Genomic DNA, 16,663 nt, shown 5'->3' on the forward strand with positions numbered 1-16,663 from the left:
CTGGGCCCCAAGATGGCTGCCAGGCCTCGAGGCCTGACTCCCGTATGTCACTTCCGCACCGGCGAGAAAGGCGGGCCCCACAGCCAATGGGGCTGCAGGGCGGGGCCTCGCCTCGATAGGCGTTCAGCTTGTCCAATGGTGGCGGCGAGCCGGAGAGCCTGAGAACTAACGTCACGCCGAGTCGCGGAGCGCCGGCAGGCGGGGCCGAGGCAGCCAAGCCAATGCGATGGCTGGGGCGGGGTCGGGCGCTCTATAAGTTGTCGATAGGCGGGCACTCCGCCCTAGTTTCTAAGGATCATGTCTGCGAGTCAGGATTCCCGGTAAGAAATCCTTTTGCAAAGGTCGAGGCTGCTCGCCCTGCCGCTCCCTTTCGAGGGCCCCGCGGGGTGGGGGGTGGGGGGCAGCCGAGCCCCACCGCCCCGGGTCTCCTCCCCCCACCCTGCCCCGGGGTACGCGGGACAGCCACGCCGGGAGGCCCGGTCCCGGGGGTCGAGGGGGCAGGGCCGGGGCCTGGACGGCGAGCGGGGACGGCCCGGCGTGCGAGGCCCGCCAAGTGGCCGCTCCCCCCCCCACCCCCCGACGCGGCGCGGCGCGCGAGGCTCCGGCGCCCGAGCGCCAGGCGGGGTCGCGACCCGGCGTGGGGGACGGCGGCGGCGGCGGCGGCCGCCAGCGCGCGTGGCCCGGGCCGGCGGGTCCGGGCGCCTCTCTGGCGGAGGGAGGGCTCGCGCGCGCTGGGGGCTCTGGGGGGCTCCGACGGGACCACTCGCCGGAGCGGGGGGCGCCCGGGTGCTTGGAGCCGGGCGCTCGGTCGCGCGGTCGCGCGGAGAGCCGGGGCGGGGCGGAGGAAGCCGGCCGTTCAGTGTGCTGGTTTTCTTGACGGCCAGGACCGAGCCTGACCCCGAGGAGCGGCCGCGTGAGGCACCGGGAGCCTACCCGGCGCCGGGCGGGCGGGTCCATTTTGCCGCACAAGCCGGGCAATTGGCAAACTGCGGATGGGCAGGTCCACTTTCCTTCGGGGGTGAGCGGCCTGAGGTATGGGAGGGCGACGCCATTTCGCGACGGGGGCGGGCGGGCTGTGGATTGTTCGTGGCGGGGGGAGACGCCGCCGGGTGGTCGAGGGAGCAAGCACATGGCGGCCCGAGGGGCTCCCCTCCCCCAGCCCGCTTGGCTTCTGAGTGTTGTGCAATCTCCCCCTTCGCTAGCTCGGCTGGGGCTCATTGTGCGCGAGGCCGCCACCGCCCGCGGCCTCCCACATCCGGGCACCGCGAGGGGGGGGGAGCCGGGCTGGAGGGGGTGGGGGAGGGCGCGGGCGGAGTGACGTGGGGGGAAGGGGATGTCCTCCCCTCGCAGCCGGGAGGTGAGGGGCGGGACTTCCGGCGCGCCGGGGCCGCCGGGGGCGGGAGGGGGGGAGAGGCGCTCGGGCTCTGAGCGACCCGGCCCGGGACACGTGGGCCTGGGAGCGCGGCGGCGTTCTGACTCGGTGGAGGAAGGGCCGTGTCCCCGGGGAGCTGGCGGGGTCGGGGTCGGCGCGGGAGTGGAGGCCGACCGCGTGGTGCGGGCCAGCCGGCCGCGGGGAGGGTTTCTCAGCGTCTCAGTGGGCTTCTGCTTTCCGCCAACAGATCCAGAGACAATGGCCCCGATGGGATGGAGCCCGAAGGCGTCATCGAGGTGAGCTTGGGACCCCTGCGCCCCTGTCCCTGTTTCTGGGAAAGACGATCTCCGCCAATGTCCCCTGGTCTCGGGAGCGCGGCTGTCCCCCTCCCGAGTAGACCTGCCCCGCCCCCGCCCCCGCTCCCGCTCCAGTCCTGACTCCTTTCCGGGGATTCGTTCCAAGTATCTGCGTCCCCGCGCGTACAGCAGTTCGTTCCGCCTGAGTCCTGTCTTCTGCACGGTCCACTCTCTGGTTTACAAGCGGACTGGCGCCTTAATGGGGGTTTCCCGGGCTTTGCGTCCGGGACCCGCGTGGTCTCTCCTACCACTGGAAACTCTGTTCCACAGAGCAACTGGAATGAGATCGTTGACAGCTTCGACGACATGAACCTCTCTGAGTCCCTTCTCCGTGGCATCTACGCCTATGGTTTTGAGAAACCTTCTGCCATCCAGCAGCGAGCCATTCTTCCTTGTATCAAGGGTGAGCGCGCTCGGCCCCGTCACAGGTTCTGGACTGTCCCTGACCTGGGTAGAGCGGCACCTGGTTGGTGGTGCTTGTCTCATATCAGTCAGGGACAGAGCAACTCCTTGTTTATCCCAGCTCGGCTTTTGGTCTGTGCCCATGTCTGGTTCATGCCCTGGACACACGGATTGCTGGTGTGATCTCAGTAAGGCGGTGTTTTAGGCAGCTTGTGATTGTTTGTATCTGTGTTTCTGGGCCAGCTCGGTGCGGTACTGAGGGAGTCCGTGATCTGGTCTAGTTCACGCTGTTCCGCGTGGGCGCTGCACAGCGCCGGGGTGAAGTTCATGCTCGCCCTGCAGCTGTGTGGGGTGCTCGCTCATGGAGCAGAGCCCTTGAAAGGTCTGAACCTGAGAGGTACGTGCTCATGTCCGATTCCTGCTGCTCTGTTTAGGTTATGATGTGATCGCTCAAGCCCAATCTGGGACTGGGAAAACAGCCACTTTCGCCATATCCATTCTGCAACAGATTGAATTAGACCTAAAGGCTACACAGGCCTTGGTCCTGGCGCCCACTAGGGAGCTGGCTCAGCAGGTGAGCGCGTCGCTTCTTCCCGCCTTCCTTGAGGGGCCGCTTTAGGGATGATCAGCAGCATCAGAAAACGGGGAGAGGCGTGCTCCCCGCGGATCACCACGCATCAGAAGTGAAGCACGGGCTGGGGGGATGGCTGAAGGGGCCAGCGCGTGAGGTGAGGAAATAAGCCCAGGGCTTCGGGATGTCTTGAGGCTCTCGTGGGGTTAATTATAAGCCCTCTCTTGCCCAAACACAATAAGCATTATTTTCTCCACCCATTTCCTGAGTCAAACGAAAAGGTTGCGAGGTGGAGCCTGGCTGGCCGGGCAGGTTTGGTGGCTGTTTGATGAACAGAGCCCCTGGCGATGGGCAGAGACACCTCGGCAGTGGTGGTGCTCTCCTATCAGCCGGGGGCAGAGCGGACGCACAGCCCTTTGTTCATCCTAGCTTGATGCCTGAATTGGTGGCCAGAGCTGTTTCATGCCTGGGGCCCATAAAACCCTCGTGGTAGACTGTTTCACTCGCTCTCGGAGGAGAGAGGGTCAGAAACGGTGATCTCTTCAGTAGGAAAGTTGGGTGGAGAAGTCAGGGTAATTCTGTGCTGACTGTGGACAGAGGTAAGGTACTGCAAGCTAGGGAGAGTTCTAGAAGAACTCTAGAAAGCTCTTCCTATGCGTGCAGAAAACACTTTTCTAGAGACTACACATGCCCCCAGCACAGGTCGTGTGGCCGGAGTTCGCTAGGACGCACGTGGATGGCCTTCTGTTCCTAAGACTGGTGGCTGGTGGCCTAGGAAGGGGGTTACTGCGAACCCTTGTGTTCGTAGGAGCCAGATGCAGCTCAGACCCTGAGCCTGCCGCTTAACGCGCAGCGTGATCTTTAAGTGAAGCGTCTGCCCGTTCCTTGTCCGAGCAGTGAGTTTAATGGCGCCCCGTCTGGGTTGGAGAGCAAGCGTTAGGGCCCAACCGTCTCCGTTGGGGTCTGGCTCTGGCGCGGCTCACGTACGCGCGCTTGTCTCCGGGTCTAGATACAGAAGGTAGTCATGGCGCTGGGAGACTACATGGGCGCCTCCTGCCACGCCTGCATCGGGGGCACCAACGTGCGCGCCGAAGTCCAGAAGCTGCAGATGGAGGCGCCGCACATCATCGTGGGCACCCCGGGCCGGGTGTTCGACATGCTGAACCGCAGATACCTGTGTGAGTCCCGGCCCCCGGCCCCCTCCCCGCCTCCGCGCCGGCCTGCGCTGCTCTGTGATGACCCCATGCGTGTCATCTGAGCCCGCGTCCCGTCCTGAGCCTGCGGGAGTGTTCTGCTCCCCGGGGCTGCCGGCTGGCTGAGCGGGTCGCGGGCGGAGGATCAGCCTTCATCTTCTGAGAGCAGAGTTCTCGTCCCTTCCCCGTCGCCTCATCGGGAAATCGAAGTCTCCCGTCGTCCCCTCATCCTGGTCTGCTGGTGTGTTCTCTTGGTAGCTCCCAAGTACATCAAGATGTTCGTACTTGACGAAGCTGATGAGATGCTGAGCCGCGGCTTCAAGGACCAGATCTACGACATATTCCAGAAGCTCAACAGCAACACCCAGGTGAGCGGCCGCTTTCCAAGCTCCCGCCGCAGAGGCGAGGCTGCCTTTGCACGTCGTGTGCTTGGGGTGACAGCAGAGGTGCCATCGAGAACGCTGGGGTCTCCCCTTGAGCCTTCTTGGGCACCGGCCTCCTTTGCAGGCGGTCTGCGGGAAGGGGGGGCGAGCGTCGTGACCGCCCCCCACCCCGAGGCTGCTGTCTTGCGTTAGGTGGTTTTGCTGTCCGCCACAATGCCTTCCGACGTGCTCGAGGTGACCAAGAAGTTCATGAGGGACCCCATCCGGATCCTGGTCAAGAAGGAGGAGCTGACCCTGGAGGGGATCCGCCAGTTCTACATCAATGTGGAGCGAGAGGTGGGGCCCGGGGCAGGAGGCGGGCCGGCGGGGCGCGGTTGGGTATAGCCCCTGACTGGTCTTCTCTCCCCCTCGCAGGAGTGGAAGCTGGACACCCTGTGCGACTTGTACGAGACTCTGACCATCACGCAGGCGGTCATATTCATCAACACGCGGAGGAAGGTGGACTGGCTCACTGAGAAGATGCACGCCCGGGACTTTACGGTGTCCGCCATGGTGCGTGCCCCTGGCGTGTCCGCGCCTTACAGCTAGCTGCTCCCCTGCGCCCGCGGGCCCGTGACACACGTCCTCCCCTCTGTTCCCGCTCTAGCACGGAGACATGGACCAAAAGGAACGAGACGTTATCATGAGGGAGTTCCGCTCGGGCTCCAGTAGAGTGCTGATCACCACCGACCTGCTGGTGAGTGGGGGGCGGCCGCCAGGCGGGGAGGAAGACGGGACAGTCCAAGCTGATTCCCTCTCCAGGGGGCCCGCTCGTGCCCCTCTTCCGGAAAGTAGCAACTTGGAAGACAATCTGGCATGCCTGAGGTTGCTCGGGGACAGGGCACGTCTGTTCCTTTGCCTGCCTTGGGCTGCCTACACTCCAATCCCTCTGGCTCGATTGTGTCCCCTCCTTGCGCTCATGCTGACGTGTCCTCTCCCCTGACCTAGGCCAGAGGCATCGACGTGCAGCAGGTTTCTTTAGTCATCAATTACGATCTGCCCACGAACAGGGAAAACTACATCCACAGGTAAGCCTAGATCTGGAATGTTCCCGCAGCTTGCCCTGAGCTAAAGTTCGTTCCTCCTCCCTTTCCGTTATCCTCCCTCGTGCTGAGATGTCCTTGTTTTCCACCAGAATTGGTCGTGGGGGTCGATTTGGCCGTAAGGGTGTGGCGATTAACATGGTGACGGAAGAAGACAAGAGGACTCTCCGAGACATCGAGACCTTCTACAACACCTCCATTGAGGAGATGCCCCTCAATGTCGCTGACCTCATCTGAGGGGCTGTCCTGCTACTAGGCCCCCCAGGGTTCAGTCTGGGGGGCTGAAGAGCAGGAGGGGGGAGGGAAGGGAGCCGAGGGATGGACATCTTGTCATTTTTTTTCTTTTTTTTTTTTTCTTTGAATAAATGTCACTTTTTGAGGCAAAAGAAGGAACCGTGAACATTTTAGACCCCCTTTTCTTTGGGGCAGGCTCTTGCTCCAGGCGCCGTCTCTTCTCCCAAAAACACTAATCTGTCCGTAACCTAGTCAACCTCCAAACCCCAGAGGCTCTCCCCCACCCCAGCTGAACGCCTCTGAGGATCCAAGGAGCCACAGTGTCACTCAGCCTCATTTGCTGGACCAAATCTGGAGAATCCCTGAGTTCAATAACCCAGGGGATTGTCCCCAGGTGGGGGGAGCAGGGGAGGAAAAATGGTAGCCATTTTTACATTGTTTTGTATAGTATTTATTGATTCAGGAAACAAAACACAAAATTCTGAATAAAATGACTTGCAAACTGCCTGTTTGGGCTTCTCATTTCTTGCCTCCCCTTCCTTCCCACCTGTTACTGGCACATCTCCGGCTGTGCCCCCCACCTCCCAGCTAGCAGTCATTACCCTTCCAAATTCTCCCCGATTGCTTTTTCCCCCCTCCCTTCTGACCAGAAAGTGGTCCCATTCACTGGATGGGACGCTGCTCTGTACCGGGCTGGACGCCAGGCGCCAGCAGCATCATAAGCGCCTCACGTGTCTCAGCCAAGAGGAGGTGACAATAGAAACCCTTCCCAGGGGTGCCTGGGTGGCTCAGTGGGTTAAGCCTCTGCCTTCAGTCTGGCTCTCTGCTCAGTGGGGGGGTCGGCTGCCTCCCACCCCCACCTGGCCTACTTGATCTGTCAAAACCTTCAAAAAAAAAAAAATTACCCTTTCCCAATCCCTTGGCTTGCATACCCCATTTCTGGGGAACACTGGGGTGTGTGTCCCCACTGGTTTTGTAATCCCTTGGGACCTCCGGCAGACTTAGATACATTGTTCTCTGAGGAACAGCTGCCCCCAGACTCCCATCTATGTGTGACCTTTTGAACGCTGGTGGCACCCACTTGGGAAGCCAGGGCAACCCCCTCACTCAATGACAAAGGTCAGTGACTCAGGGTTCGGTGGCTGGGGCTGAGGTGCCTGAGTCAGGCTGGGGGCGGACCGCCGGAGTTACAGGAAGTCAAAATCCTAATTCCTCCTTTTCCAAACGGAGGCAGAGGGCTCGGGGTTGAGCAAGCAGCGGGTGCAGACAAACCCGACCGGGACCGCCCGGGTGAGGCCCGTCTGTCATGAGGCTCGCTGTGCTCTTCTTGGGGGCCTTGGGGCTGCTGGCAGGTAAGGAGAGACCCGGGGGCAGGGGGGCCCCAGGAGGAGCCTGCCCGAGGGCTGCTGACCAGTCTTCCTCTGCTGAAAGCCCAGGGGACAGGGAACGACTGTCCTCATAAGAAGTCGGCCACTCTGCTGCCGTCCTTCACGGTGACCCCAACGGCCACAGAAAGCACAGCGAGCCCTGGGACCACGAGCCACAGAACCACCACCGCAGGCGCCACCAGCCACGAGCCCACGACAGCCACTCACAAGCCCCCCACCACCCCCAGCCACGAAAACACCACGATTCACCCAACGACGAGCAACAGCACCACCGCCAGCCCCAACGCCTCCACCAGCTCCCCCCACCCAGGGCCACTGCCGCCCCCTCCTCCCCCGCCGCCCAGTCCCAGCCCGGGGCCCCAGGAGGCCGTAGGAGATTACACTTGGACTAATGGCTCCCAGCCCTGCGTCCGGCTCCAAGCCCAGATTCAGATCGGAGTCATGTACCCAACCCAGGGCGGAGGAGAGGTAACCGAGAGACGGCGGAGGACCCGAGGGGCAGGGGCGCGAGGCCACCAGCTGCGGGGCAGAAGGGGACACGCGGCGTGGTGGTGCCGAGGACAGGGAGCCTCGGACGGCGCGACTGTGCTCTCACAGCACGCTCCCCTTAACTTCTGCAGGCCTGGGGCATCTCGGTCCTGAACCCCAACAAGACCAAGCCACAGGGGCGCTGTGAGGGCGCCCACCCCCGTCTGCTACTCTCGTTCCCCTCTGGACAGCTCAGCTTCGGATTCGAGCAGGTACCGCGCCCTCATCCCCGCCCCCCGCGCGCCCTCCTCCCACCCAGCCCTCCCCGTGCTCCTGCCTCGGGCCGAGGCTGCCGCTGTCCCCGGCCGCCCTGAGCCTTCCCGGTCACCTCCCCAGGACCCACGGCAGGGCGCGGTCTACCTGAGCTCCGTGGCTCTGGAGTACAACGTGTCCTTCCCACGGGCAGCGCGTGAGTAACCCACCCCCTCGCCGCGGGCCCTGGACGTCCGGGCTCTTGAAGGGACGGCAGCCGGGGACGGGGACGGGGACAGAGAGCTGACCCTTCCTCGCTCTTCCAGAGTGGACCTTCTCGGGTCAGAATTCATCCCTTCGGGCTCTCCAAGCGCCCCTGGGCCAGAGCTTCAGCTGCAGAAACACAAGCGTCGCCCTGGCGCCGTCTCTGCGCCTTGACCTGCTCGGGCTGAAGCTGCAGGCTGCTCGGCTGCCTCCCTCGGGGGCCTTTGGGCCGAGTAAGACCCCTCCTTCCCCCCTCGGACAGCCCCCCTGCCCGGGGCCCAGAACCCTCCTTCCTACACCTTGAACTTCTCTTCCTCTCTCACGCCTGCCCTGACTCTAACGCAACCGTCCCACTTCCTCTGCGAGACTCTGGCCTCCTCCCCTTTTGTTTAGGGCCCAGAGTCTTCTAGGGGAGCCCCTCGCCAGCCTCCTACTTGCCAGCATGCCCCCTGCGGCTTCCTCCCTCCTGGGCCTGGCCTCCACCCTGATTCCTGCCCGCCCTCCCTCTCTGCCAGGTTTCTCCTGTCCCAGCGACCAGTTCAACCTGCTGCCCGTTATCATCGGCTTGGTCGCGCTCGGCCTCCTCGCCCTGGTGCTGGTTACATTCTGCGTCGTTCGGAGACGCCCACCCTCCTACCAGGCCCTCTGAGGATCTGTCCCAACACCAGAGGACACCACGGGGCCCGCGGTTCTCCCCACTCAACTGACTCAGAAACAAAAGTTATCCTCCCTCTCCGACTTCAAGGTCACGAACAAAAGCAGAGCTAATGCCCCGCGGAGGGATGGAGGGGAAAGATGTTCGTTAGATGTGACCTGTTTCTCCTCTCCCAGCCCCAGAATAATAAAACCTGCTCGAACCTCTGCCCTCGGTTTCCCCTTTCTTATCAGCATTAAAAGCCGCTGAGGGTCGCTCACACGCCTTTCTGCACCGTCCAGGGCTGAGGCTCAGGCTGCCAGACTGTCAGGTCACAAGTGACCACGTGCCCTCATGGGTTCACCCCCCAGAGCCTGGCACAGCTGGTGTCGCATCTGCCTGGCCCCCCTTCTCTCTCTCCGGGGCCTCTGGCTGCTCCAGCGCCCCCTGCCCTCCAAACCAGTTTTGCAGTCACAGGTGAAGCAGGTAGCAATGGCCAATGAGCGTGGGTGGGAAGGTCACACCTGGGTCATTTCCTTTCCAAGGGCTGTAGGGGACCTCCTTAGCAACAAGAACGCTCTGCGCTGCCTGCCGCGGCCGCGGCCGGGGGAGGGTTGCACACGCCGACCAAACCCTCCCGCGCCAGGGATGCTCCTATCCCAGCTGCGGCAGCAGTGGGTAACTCTGACCTCCACCCACAATCACCCTTGGTGCTCCCCCAGTAACAGAATACCTCCAGCCAGGGCCCCACACCCCCAGCCCCGTGCGGTGTACCTTGTGGGAGCGGGTGGCCGCCCCAGGCCGGCAGCCCCACTTCACGGGAGCCCACGGTGTAGTCGCGGGGGGACCAGGACCGGGCCCTCCCAGCTGCAGAGGCTCTATAAGGCCGGAGACCTGTCCCACTGCGAGCAGCCCCACCACCGCGTCCCCGGACATCCCGGGTGACCTTGCTGACTGTGGCAAGGAATGGCCGCTCGACAGCGTGATCCGTGCGGCGGGCGCCAGGCCCGCCTCCCCCGGATGGCTGGGAGCCCGAGTCCCAGCACGGGGGGCGGAGGGCATCGCTCCGCGGTGCTGGGGGGTCGTCCACGCTGGCCTTTCCCAAGGGGCGCTGCTGGGCCCGGGGCCTCGCTGGCGCGCTCGCACGGCACGTGGCCACAGAGGGCGCAGGGGTCGGCCGGGTGGGAGAGAACCCTCGGGCCCGGGGGCGCTTCCTCCCCCGCTGCCTGCTCTTCCGCCTCCCCGTCCCGGCCCAGCAGCTGCGGGCGCACCCAACCGCCTAGGCCCCGGGCGAGCCGGGGGAGGTGGAACAGGGGCCTGCGCGCAGCTCGGCGCCTCCGCGGGGCTGCCTGCCGCAGGCTGTCCTGCTCCCGCCGGCGCCCCTCCCTCTGGAGACGCCGAGACAACAGGAGACAGGGAGCCACGGCGCCCCCGCCCAACGCCCTTCGGGAGACTCAAGGGCCTTCTCTCTCAACTTCGAACAACGTGGAGTCGGCCGGGGGCGGACAAGATGGCGCCGCGCAGCAGGCGCGGAGAAAGGCAGGAGGCGCCGTGTTGCCCCCGAACTGGAAGCGTAAACAAAGACGCGCTAGGTGGAACTGCGCAGGCGCACAGCCCGAGCACGCCGTAAAATTCGAACAGGGAGGGTGCGTCCGAAACGTGGTCTCTCGGCGAGACCTATTTCATGCTGCTGATGGGGGGGGGGGGTGGCTTAAGAAAGAGCGGGGAACAGGGAGGGCGGAGGCCCAGAGCGCGCATGCGCAGCGTCGGTCAATGGCGCCCCGGAGAGACGGGCGGAAGCTAGTTTTGCAACATGGCGGCCGAGGCAGACGGTCCGCTCAAACGGGCGCTGGTACCGCTTCTCTTACCTGAGAAATGCTACGACCAAATTTTCGTCCACTGGGACTTGCTTCACGGTGAGCTTTATTCGGCCTCCTATCAAAGCTCTGCTCGAGCGCCCTCGGCCATCAGTGGCGCGGGACTGCGGCCCAGGCGGCGGCCTCCCCTGCAGGGCTGAGCCGGGCGGAAGTCCCTGCGGAGGGGGCGGAAGTGTCTCGGCCTCCATAGAGGGGGGCTCGCCTTGTAAGGGCGGGCCGCGGCCGGGAGGGGTCGGCGGGCGGCGGCGGCGGAAATACTTCTTTATGCGAGTGAGAGACGGGAAGACTCGAAGTGCACGAAGCAGAGTCACACCTGACTATGTATCGTTCCGGTCTCCAGTAGATCGATAGGATCCCGGCGTCCTGGGATGGAGCCCCGCGCCGGGGAGCCTGCTCCTCCCTCTCCGTCTGCCGCTCCCCCTGCTCCTGCTTTCTCTTGTCAAACAAAATCTTAAAAAAGATGAAAAAAGATGAGTAGACCTTGAGCAGATGGCACTTGCTTCAAGGCCTCTCAGGAATCTGGGCTCCAGGGGCACTTCCGGGGGCGCCTCTAACCCTCCACGTTTGCTCATGGTCTGAGCCTGGGGTGATCCCGCAGTGCCCCGTCTGCGAGGCAGGTCCCCACGAAGCCCACTGCGGACATCGGTTCCCGTGGGAGACCGGCCCAGCCTGCCCTTTTCCCTTCCTGGTCCCCCACTGTGTGCTCCTGGGACCCGACTGGGTCGAGCTCCTTGTGCTACAGAAGGTGTGGGCCAGGGCCTACCTGAAGGGTAATGTGAGGTCCCTGAGCAAGGGGGGGCCAGGGACGAAGGGTTCAGGAATGAGTGGGTCAGGAGACAACCGGAGTGGATCGCCTGGGTTGCCCAGATGAGGCGAATGAAGGATCTGTGGACTCCTGGGCATTGCTCAGCTTTGCACAGGGAAGCAATGGAGACTCTTGGAAGTCACACCAAGAAGCTTTTTTCTCCCACATTTTTATTTGACCGAGAGCGCGAGCATATACAAGCAGGGGGAGCCACAGGGAGAGGAATAAGGGAGAAGCAGGGAGACCAGCGTGGGGCTCGATCCTAGGATTCCGGGATCAAGACCTGAGCCAAAGGCAGACGCTTAACCGACTGAGCCACCCAGGCGCCCCCACACCAGGCAATTTAGATGTAGTCCGCACGGTAAAGCCTGTTTTGGAAAAGTCAGCTGACAGTGATAGGATTTGGAGCAGGAAGGCCCAGGCCTTTTGCACCCGCCACCAGACAGCCCCAGGCTTCCCGGTGCGGCTCTGTCCAGGTCTTAAGGAGCGGTGGCAACCCTCCGTAGCGTGAAGAGCCTTTAGCCCTGGGCTGGGTTCGAGAGGCGTCCGTTCTGTGTACTCCTTTTTTTCTCTTCTCAGTCCCCTGCCTCAAGATCCTGCTCAGCAAAGGCCTGGGTCTGGGTATTGTCGCTGGGTCACTGCTGGGTATGTACCTTGTACCTTATCTTCTTTCCCTGCTGTGGGGTGGAGGGCGGAGAGCTGAGATGCCAGAAACGGGGTCCCTTAACCGGAAGTGGAGGTCCAGGCTTCCCAGCCCGCCGCCTGGCCGGGGTGGTGTGCTCCCGAGGGATGCACGCCCCTCATCCCTGGTCTTCTCTTCCTGTCTCTAGTAAAACTGCCGCAGGTGTTTAAAATCCTGAGAGCCAAGAGTGCTGAAGGGTTGAGCCTTCAGTCAGTAATGCTAGAACTAGTGGCACTGACGGGGACCATGGTCTACAGCATCACCAACAACTTCCCGTTCAGGTGAGGGAGCCCAGCCTGGGTCCCCAAGGGTGAATGTGCACACGTCTAGTGGGGGGTAGGGCGAGGCAGGTACAGGGGTGGCAAAGCTTAAGCCCTTCTGGAAATCTGGCCGTCTTCTGTGGTCGTGACGAGAGGAGAGCATGCCCTGGATGGCCAGGACCTAGACGGAGTCTGTCAGGCGGGGGCGGAGGGACGGGGAGTCATCAGCGAACTGTGGCCCCAGATGGAGGGGCCGTGGAGGCTCTCCCCGCCTCTTTCCAGGCCCGCCTTTCTTCCTCCCAACTCTCGACTCTGCAGCTCGTGGGGTGAAGCCCTGTTCCTGATGCTCCAGACCGTCACCATCTGCTTCCTGGTCCTGCACTACAGAGGACAGACCGTGCAAGGTGCTGGGGGTTCAGCCGAGAGCAGGCTGTGGCTCTGTCGGGCCCTGTCGGGCACTCCGGCCTGGGGAAGCCCGAGCACCGGAGAGGCTCAGCGGGACTCCTTCCCTCCCTGACCCCCAGGTGTCACCTTCCTAGCGAGTTACGCACTGGTACTGCTGCTGCTGCTGTCCCCGCTGACGCCCCTGGCCCTCATCACCCTGCTCCAGGCCTCCAACATGCCTGCGGTGGTCGTGGGGAGGGTGAGGACTGGGAGCAAAAGGAAGGGTGCAGGGCGGGAGCCCCACGTGTGGGGGTGCGGGTGGACCGGGAGGGGCGGGCAGCTCTGTGACAGACACAGGGAGAATTCAGATGACAGAACAGAGGCCCTCACCGCTCACCGTCTCCCCCAGCTGCTCCAGGCGGCCACCAACTACCGGAACGGACACACGGGCCAGCTCTCAGCCGTCACCGTCTTTCTGCTGTTTGCCGGGTCCTTGGCCAGAATCTTCACCTCCATTCAGGTGAGCGCCTCTTCTGCCCTCCAGGGGGCGCTAGAGCCCTGCCCTTGTGCAGCGGCGGGCTTGAAGCGGCTCCTTCTCTGACCACTTTCTGGGTCCCTGGCGGTCTCTCTCGCAGGAGACGGGAGACCCCCTCATGGCGGGCACCTTCGTGGTCTCTTCTCTCTGCAACGGCCTCATCGCCGGCCAGCTCCTCTTCTACTGGAACGCAAAGGCCCCTCACGGGAAGAAAGAGCAGTAGGGCGGAGCTGGCTCCTGGGGCGCGTTCCGGGTCTCTTCCAGTCGTCCCCCCAACCTCCCCCAACCTCGGGGTCGTTCCCATCCGGACCAGCCTGCTGGTGGGACCTCTCCAGGTTCTTCATTCCTCTGCCGTCGTTGACAGCCTTGAGCCAGTGTTTTAGTGGGAATGCGTATCCTCGGAAGGGACGGGCGTCGGGATTTCCGGGCTGACACTGCACACGGCCCTGTGCGTGTACTATTAACTCATTTAATCGTTCGCACGCTTCTCCTCCAGCAGCAACCCCCAGCTGTTTAGGTATGTCTGCGGCCCACGTCGGCCCTGGGCTCCCCAGGCTCCCCACTTCTCTGTGGCCCTAGAGGGCAGAGCCTGCCGATGGAAGCAACTGGGGGGGCCTGGCGCTGCCTCTGTCCCCGAACCCGGTTGGGACGGCCTCCAGGACCCCAGTGCTGGCTGGGGGCGGGGCGGGGGGGGATGGAGAGTGACTCAGGCAGAGCCGCGGGGTGGGGTGAGGCGGGTCGTGCTCTGGCAGGTCCAGGCGGAAGGGAGCGGAGACTGCTGGTTCCTGCAGCAGTGAGGGGGGGACAGACACAGGGCAATAAAGACGCCGAGACATGGTTTCATTGTAAAAACTGTGTTCATCCTACAAAAAAAGTGTTTTGGGGGAGAGGTGGCAGCGGAGATGGGGACCAAAGCACAGGCCTCCTCTGAACTGGGGTCCGACAGAGTTCTAAAGGAGGGTTTGCAGCTTGGGGTGGGGGGTGAAGACAGGAGGAGGGGGGGGCCCTTCCTGGGAGGTCCGTGCCCACCGGGGTTAGAGGTGGGTCAGGGGCAGGGGCGACCCCGACAGGGGAGGGTTGTATGGAGTAGGAGAGCCTGGGGGGAGGTAGGGGCTATAGTGCGGGAGCAGCTCTCCCTGGAGCCGGGGGTTACTCTGAGGGAGGGAGCACGGCGAGGTTGTCTCTGGTTTACAGTGGGAAGAGCTGCGGAGAGAGAGACACCGGGGTTAGAAGCCTGTTCCAGGCTGGGAGGGGCCGGCAGGGCCCCCCACTCACAGGTTGGGGGGCTGGGCCGGCTCTGGCCAACATAGGTACAAGGCCCCGGCTGTCCAGGCCCCACTGGATGGCGCCGTCCAGAGCAGACCCCGGGACAGCTTGAGAACAGCGGCGTGGCCCTGTCAGGGCACGCTCCGGAGGGCCAGCTTGCGTGCTGCGCCTGTTTTCCTCTTTTGGGGCGGGAGGCCAGGAAGGGGCAGAGTTGGGCCCGGCCTCTCCTTGCCCCGCGGGCAGGGAGAGGAAGCCGGGTCACAGGAGGGCCAGAAGCAGGGAGGAAACGGGAAATTCAGGTAACTAGAAACAGGATCACATCCTGGGGGCCGGCACTGCGGGGCCGGGATGGAAACCCAGGGCCACCAGAGCGCTCTCAGGCCAGTGGGGCATTGGGGCGTCCTCCCAGCCAGCTCCCCGCGCCCCCGGAGTCGCCCCGCCCGTCCCTCGGCCCGCTCCCCGCGCGCTCACCCGTATCCGCCGGGCAGGTAGGCTGTGGAGTAGCTGGGCGGCTGGTACCCAAAGCCTCTGCTCCCCTGGGTGGTCGCGAACCCGGGGCCCCAGACCGGCCCACCGGCAGCCACACCGCCGCCGCTCCCCGGGCCGAAGTGGGGCGCGCCGGCGCCCGAGCTCTTGGCCTTGCGCCGAGGCCGGTACTTGTAATCGGGGTAGTCGCGCAGGTGCCGGGCGCGGAGGCGCTTGGCCTCTTCCACGAAGGGCCGCTTCTCGTCCTCGCCCAGCAGCTTCCACTGCGCGCCCAGGCGCTTGGAGATCTCCGAGTTGTGCATCTTCGGGTTCTGCTGCGCCATCTGGCGGCGCTGCGCGGAGCTCCACACCATGAACGCGTTCATGGGCCGCTTCACCTTCTCCAGGGGGATACCCCCGGAGACCCCTGGGCTCCCGGCGCCCTCCCGCTCCTGGCAGCTCGAGGGCGAGTTGGCAGGAGCCGCGGGGGCAGGAGGCTGCAGGCTCCAGACCTGGTCGTGGGAAGGGCCGGGAAGAGCCATGGGGGCGTGGGGCGGGGGGGAGCAGGGAAGCCTGGAGAGGGCGTCCCGCACGCCCTCCCCTCCGAAGCGCAAGGTCGGTGCCCAAACCCGGGGTCCTTAAAATGCAAGTGTCTTCCTAGTCTCGAGTCGTTCCAGAGGAACTCGTGTCCCTAAAAAGTAGGCGTCGTCCCCAAGTTCAGAGTCCTGAGAACGGAGCCCCTGCTCCCAACCAATGAGGCGCACCTCGGAGAGCCGGCGCTCGACCCGCCGCCCGGCACCCCGCACGGCGCAGGCTGCGCGCTCCGCTCCCCGACCCAGCCCGCCTGCCGCCGAGGCGCGCCCGGCCTCCGAGCGTCCCGAGCAGTCCCGGGGCCCGGCCGCCACCGCCACCGCCCCTCTCACCTGGCCTCAACGTCTGTGGCTGGCGGGTGGGCCAGACCCGGGAACGGCTTTTAACCAGACTCCTCCCCACTCCCTCCCCGCAGACCGCGCCTCCTTAAGGGCGCCAACGTCCCCCTCCCTCGGGCAAACCCAGGTGTCCTGTTCTTCCCAGCCCCCAACACTCCCCTCGGGGCACCACGCCCCCTCCCCACCCAAGACCCAGATGTCAGGCCTTCCAGCCCCGGGAGCGCTGCACGCCTTCCCCTCCCTGCAGCAGCTCCGGCAATTTAAAGTCAATTCCTCCGCACAATGGGATGGAGCACAGGGGAATCAAAAGCCCTCAGGGTCACAATTGAGCGAGGAGGAAGTTGGGAACACCCCACCCCCTACCCCAAACCCTTTTCTTGTGCCTATTGCTCCTCAAAGCCCTGACCTGCCCCTGGGCCAAGACGGTCAGGAGGCAGGCCCGTTCGGTTTCCTGAATCATCCCAGCAGGTGCTCAGGTGGTGATTCAACCGCGGGTCCAGGTGAGCACACTTAAGCCCTCCCGACGCTGGCCCCCAAACCTCGGCTTCTCCCCGCCGGGTGCCCTCTGCAAACCTGAGTCTGAGAACAGGGAGCCCCAGGCCCCGGGACAACCCCCACCACCACCACCCCCGGAGCAAGGGGTCAGCGGCGTGGGTACCTGAGGAGCCTGGACCCAGAGCGGAGGGCCAGCCCCCGGAGCCTCAGAGGGTCTCGAGGGAGCCCGGCTCCCCGTTCTGCCCCAGGCCTCGGTAATCGGATTAGGCAGCCCGGCCTTGGCTCTCAGCCCTTCGCAGGACCGGCTCCAGCTCCTGCTCGAGCACCCCGCAGCAGCCCTACCTAGCCCGCCGTGACTCAGGGGAG

At 64.2% G+C, this 16,663-nt stretch overlaps 4 protein-coding genes across 6 annotated transcripts; 3 read left to right on the plus strand and 1 right to left on the minus strand.

Annotated features, from left to right (window-relative positions):
• The first annotated feature begins 196 nt into the window (after positions 1-196).
• On the plus strand, positions 197-6,098 carry EIF4A1 (eukaryotic translation initiation factor 4A1). Of its 2 annotated transcripts, none has more exons than XM_080825647.1 (11): positions 197-320; positions 1,620-1,668; positions 1,999-2,131; positions 2,565-2,704; positions 3,711-3,879; positions 4,153-4,262; positions 4,470-4,613; positions 4,692-4,829; positions 4,924-5,013; positions 5,265-5,344; positions 5,452-6,098. In XM_080825647.1, the coding sequence occupies exons 1-11, from the start codon at positions 298-300 to the stop codon at positions 5,594-5,596; spliced, it is 1,221 nt and encodes a 406-aa protein (XP_080681773.1). In that variant the 5' UTR covers positions 197-297; the 3' UTR covers positions 5,597-6,098. The 2 variants fall into 2 exon arrangements, with proteins under 2 accessions (XP_080681773.1, XP_080681774.1); XM_080825648.1 differs by lacking the exon at positions 197-320 and adding an exon at positions 890-1,032.
• A 718-nt stretch (positions 6,099-6,816) lies between these two features.
• Positions 6,817-8,829, plus strand: CD68 (CD68 molecule). The gene is made up of 6 exons (XM_080825661.1): positions 6,817-6,945; positions 7,025-7,449; positions 7,602-7,721; positions 7,846-7,918; positions 8,028-8,198; positions 8,481-8,829. Exons 1-6 carry the CDS (start codon positions 6,900-6,902, stop codon positions 8,612-8,614), a joined length of 969 nt encoding a protein of 322 aa, XP_080681787.1. The 5' UTR covers positions 6,817-6,899; the 3' UTR covers positions 8,615-8,829.
• A 1,517-nt stretch (positions 8,830-10,346) lies between these two features.
• MPDU1 (mannose-P-dolichol utilization defect 1) lies at positions 10,347-14,001 on the plus strand. 2 transcript variants are annotated; one of them, XM_080825677.1, is made up of 7 exons: positions 10,347-10,515; positions 11,861-11,926; positions 12,112-12,244; positions 12,542-12,627; positions 12,748-12,866; positions 13,017-13,127; positions 13,243-13,990. In XM_080825677.1, the coding sequence occupies exons 1-7, from the start codon at positions 10,413-10,415 to the stop codon at positions 13,363-13,365; spliced, it is 741 nt and encodes a 246-aa protein (XP_080681803.1). In that variant the 5' UTR covers positions 10,347-10,412; the 3' UTR covers positions 13,366-13,990. The 2 variants fall into 2 exon arrangements, with proteins under 2 accessions (XP_080681803.1, XP_080681804.1); XM_080825678.1 differs by lacking the exons at positions 12,542-12,627; positions 12,748-12,866 and having other exon boundaries at positions 10,368-10,515; positions 13,243-14,001.
• SOX15 (SRY-box transcription factor 15) lies at positions 13,984-15,817 on the minus strand. Its single transcript, XM_080825679.1, has 3 exons — positions 15,797-15,817; positions 14,880-15,564; positions 13,984-14,345 (listed from the first exon to the last, which is right to left on the minus strand). The coding sequence occupies exons 2-3, from the start codon at positions 15,413-15,415 to the stop codon at positions 14,177-14,179; spliced, it is 705 nt and encodes a 234-aa protein (XP_080681805.1). The 5' UTR covers positions 15,416-15,564; positions 15,797-15,817; the 3' UTR covers positions 13,984-14,176.
• Positions 15,818-16,663: the final 846 nt, after the last annotated feature.

Source organism: Martes martes (assembly GCF_963455335.1).
Source record: "Martes martes genome assembly, chromosome: 16".
NCBI lineage: Eukaryota > Metazoa > Chordata > Mammalia > Carnivora > Mustelidae > Martes > Martes martes.

What these genes read in the sequence shown, in the direction of transcription:
- EIF4A1 (XM_080825647.1), top strand. Translation starts at nt 298, where the DNA reads ATGTCTGCGAGTCAGGATTCCCG. An exon ending in AGCTCAACAGCAACACCCAG is followed by an intron (nt 4,263 to 4,469) that starts GTGAGCGGCCGC and finishes GTCTTGCGTTAG; the next exon opens with GTGGTTTTGCTGTCCGCCAC. An exon ending in ACATCAATGTGGAGCGAGAG is followed by an intron (nt 4,614 to 4,691) that starts GTGGGGCCCGGG and finishes TCCCCCTCGCAG; the next exon opens with GAGTGGAAGCTGGACACCCT.
- CD68 (XM_080825661.1), top strand. Translation starts at nt 6,900, where the DNA reads ATGAGGCTCGCTGTGCTCTTCTTGGGGGCCTTGGGGCTGCTGGCAG. An exon ending in TCAGCTTCGGATTCGAGCAG is followed by an intron (nt 7,722 to 7,845) that starts GTACCGCGCCCT and finishes TCACCTCCCCAG; the next exon opens with GACCCACGGCAGGGCGCGGT. An exon ending in GTCCTTCCCACGGGCAGCGC is followed by an intron (nt 7,919 to 8,027) that starts GTGAGTAACCCA and finishes TCGCTCTTCCAG; the next exon opens with AGTGGACCTTCTCGGGTCAG.
- MPDU1 (XM_080825677.1), top strand. Translation starts at nt 10,413, where the DNA reads ATGGCGGCCGAGGCAGACGGTCCGCTCAAACGGGCGCTGGTACCGCTT. An exon ending in ACCAACAACTTCCCGTTCAG is followed by an intron (nt 12,245 to 12,541) that starts GTGAGGGAGCCC and finishes TCGACTCTGCAG; the next exon opens with CTCGTGGGGTGAAGCCCTGT. An exon ending in CAGAGGACAGACCGTGCAAG is followed by an intron (nt 12,628 to 12,747) that starts GTGCTGGGGGTT and finishes CCTGACCCCCAG; the next exon opens with GTGTCACCTTCCTAGCGAGT.
- SOX15 (XM_080825679.1), bottom strand. Translation starts at nt 15,415, where the DNA reads ATGGCTCTTCCCGGCCCTTCCCACGACCAGGTCTGGAGCCTGCAGCCT. An exon ending in TACCTGCCCGGCGGATACGG is followed by an intron (nt 14,346 to 14,879) that starts GTGAGCGCGCGG and finishes CTCTCTCCGCAG; the next exon opens with CTCTTCCCACTGTAAACCAG.